Genomic DNA, 3,009 nt, shown 5'->3' on the forward strand with positions numbered 1-3,009 from the left:
GTGTTGTTTTAATTCTCAATTTGGTGATAATAATAATAGTAATTTAAAAAAAACAAAAGATCAAACCTATGCATCCAACCCAATTCATGTAGGCTAAGTTGGACCCCTTGTAATGGGTAGTGGGTTGGATTGAAAAATCCCTCAATCCAACCCAACCCGACCCATGTATATCCCTAAATCAAATAATGAAATAAAGTAAATCTTTACAGCTTTAGATATAAATTGACAACTCGAGGATTATTGAGGTTACAAAAGAAGATTTAAAGTCATAGAAAAGGGTACCATCTTCGGTTGAGGGTTATGAACGTAGAGGGTTGAAGAGCAGCTCAGAGCTGACAACGAATTCCAAATAATAGAGCTGTGTGTGTTCAAAATCCCAAGCGTTGGAGAACCTTTAATTAAAAAAACAAAAAAAGAAGAAGAAGCCTTTAGATCTGGTCAATATACATATAGACGATGTTAGTCTGGGATTTTCTAATCCTAGCTTAATTGGGATTGCCTAGTCCTAGTTTAAATTGGATTGGGATTTCCTAATCCCAGTTTAATTGGAATTGAGATTAGGGTTTCCTATTAATATTGCATGGTTGCCTTTCACCGCCTCTAGCTTTTATTAAAACCCCGAACTTTTCTGCTAAACTTTATTGGAGAACCGGAGAATCAGGTAAGCATACATAAAATTTAGCTAATGTGCAGTGTAAAAAAATTTCTTCTTTATTGTTCTTTTCGTAACTTTGACTTTGGATTTGTTGTTTTCTTTGTTTCACTTGTAAATTTCTTGTTTATCGTTCTTTCTTCCCTAGAACTTTAATTTTTGAATACTTCCATATTCTAGCAATCAGGAATTAAACCATTAATGATGTTGTTTTAGAGCCAAAAACCTTGAAGTCATTAATCCTTTTGAGTTTGAACGATGTATATGTTATTAACCTTTCTGTTTTAAATTTTTTCTGCGACTTTATACTTAAATTATTGATGTTTAACAGTTTAGGGAATTGATTGACTGATATTCGATTTGGTGATACAGCATATAATCTTATATTCGGTTGCTTAGGTTTCCTATAAGTCAACCACTGGATTCGGAAAAAAAAAAATCACCATATTACCATGTTACTTAATTAAAGAACTATGAGAATATTGCTTTACTATAATAAATTAATAATGTTATTCTCACAAATAATTTGTAATTTTTTTCTTTTCAATTAAGTTTGAAAAATTAATACCGCATGACTTTTGATTCCAAGAAAAAAAAAGTACATCGATCAGTGATTGTGAGATAACTCTATTAATGACGTGGGAAAGACAGAGATATTCTTTGATTATTTTTAGCTTATTATGCATGATAACAATTTTTTTGAGAAAAAGAATTGTTGGTATAATGACGAGGGAAAGACAGAGATATACAATATATGGAGAGAGCGTTCCTTTTACGCTAATATACCATTAAAATAACAATCATATCCTTACTCGTATTTTTAAGAAGAATATCGAGCTTCCCAATTCAACCTTTTAATTTGAGTTGAAAGGTGTCCGTGCATTAGGTGGTTAACACTTAACAGTGACATTTATAGAAAATTTCTTGAATGTAGAATAATTTTAATAAGAATTTCTATACCAATTAAGCTCTTATTTCAACTAAAATTTTGAATTTATTTTCATTGGCCTCGTGTTTTTCGTTTTGTGATTTTAAAAACTGCTTAACGGTTAACGCTTTTCTTTTTTCTTCTTTTCACACAGTGACTTGGAAATGGAATCTACAATTAAAAGGGAACAGTATACGCAATCTCATCCTTCTATCATCCCTCAATCTTATCCTTGGCTTGTAATTCGTGATGGCAAACATCTAGAAAGGCAAAAAATTTTCAACATATCAAAGGATAAATATTACTCAATAACAATTCCTGAGATGCACAATAAGATGATATGCACTAGCACCAACGAATGGCTGTTGTTAAATGATCTTGATTCAAAGGATCTTTCTCTTTTGAACCTTCTTTCGATGGAGGTGGTGCAGCTCCCAAGGTTGGAATCCTTTACGTATTCAGATGTTTGCATTCTATCCCCACCAACAAGTGAATCCAACCAAGATTGTTACGTAATGATCATTGATCGTTCGCCATGTAAATTTTATTTCTGCCAACCCGGTGATGAGGAATTTAGTGCACAAGAGTTTGAATTTGATTTGGAAGAGCAAGAATATGAATTTGGAGCAATGTTCATATCTGCTGCAACAATGTTTAGAGGGAAGGTTTACTTTTTGACAAGCTTTTCAAGAATAGATCTTGTTTCTGTTTCTGTATTGTTTACTGCTGAATTTGTGGGTTCAAATCTTCATTTTACGAGAATTACAAGGGAGGGCTTCCCTGAACCATCACCTCCAGAAATACCCACAACTAATGACTATCTTATTGAATCTGGTGGTGAGCTCTTATATATTCATAAGATGAGAGGTGGATGGGATGCTAAGATGATTCTTGGCTTCATCATTTTACGAATGAATTTTTTAAGACAAGCATGGGAGGAAGTGAACAACATAGGAGGGTGGACCCTTTTTCTTTCACAAGATCGTGGTTTGGAGCATAAGGCCATATCTTGTTTTGCAGCAGAAGGAGTTAAGCAGAATTCAATCTATTTTACAAAGCCTTTTGATAGATTCTATTATGTTTTTGACCTAGAAAATAATAGTATTTCGAAGTCTTTACCTTGTCCCACTGTAAGCAAATTTATGTCACGACTGGATTGGGTTTTAATTCCTATAACAAAGTCATAAGATCAATGCTATACTTTGGTAGTTTCACTATTTTTTATTATCGTTTCTTTTGGTTATTGAAGATGGAAGTATTGTTATCTTTATCAGTATTTGTTAATTTATCGTACACGATATACAATTTGGTCTCATTCACTATTTGTTAATCTATCTATAAATACTATATAATCAAAGTTGTTTGACCATTAGTTGACTTCCTTATAGACTAGATGGTGTTGATATTAAGCATCGTCCAAGTTTTATTT

General features: G+C 32.6%; 1 protein-coding gene across 1 annotated transcript; it reads left to right on the plus strand.

Annotated features, from left to right (window-relative positions):
• The first annotated feature begins 1,744 nt into the window (after window positions 1-1,744).
• On the plus strand, window positions 1,745-2,767 carry LOC142608671 (uncharacterized). Its single transcript, XM_075780367.1, has one exon. It carries the CDS (start codon window positions 1,745-1,747, stop codon window positions 2,765-2,767), a length of 1,023 nt encoding a protein of 340 aa, XP_075636482.1.
• Window positions 2,768-3,009: the final 242 nt, after the last annotated feature.

This window comes from Castanea sativa, chromosome 9, assembly GCF_040712315.1.
Source record: "Castanea sativa cultivar Marrone di Chiusa Pesio chromosome 9, ASM4071231v1".
In the NCBI taxonomy this organism is placed as follows: Eukaryota; Viridiplantae; Streptophyta; class Magnoliopsida; order Fagales; family Fagaceae; genus Castanea; species Castanea sativa.

Bases quoted from the DNA above. Each gene is read 5' to 3' on its own strand.
- LOC142608671 (XM_075780367.1), top strand. From the start codon at position 1,745: ATGGAATCTACAATTAAAAGGGAACAGTATACGCAATCTCATCCTTCT.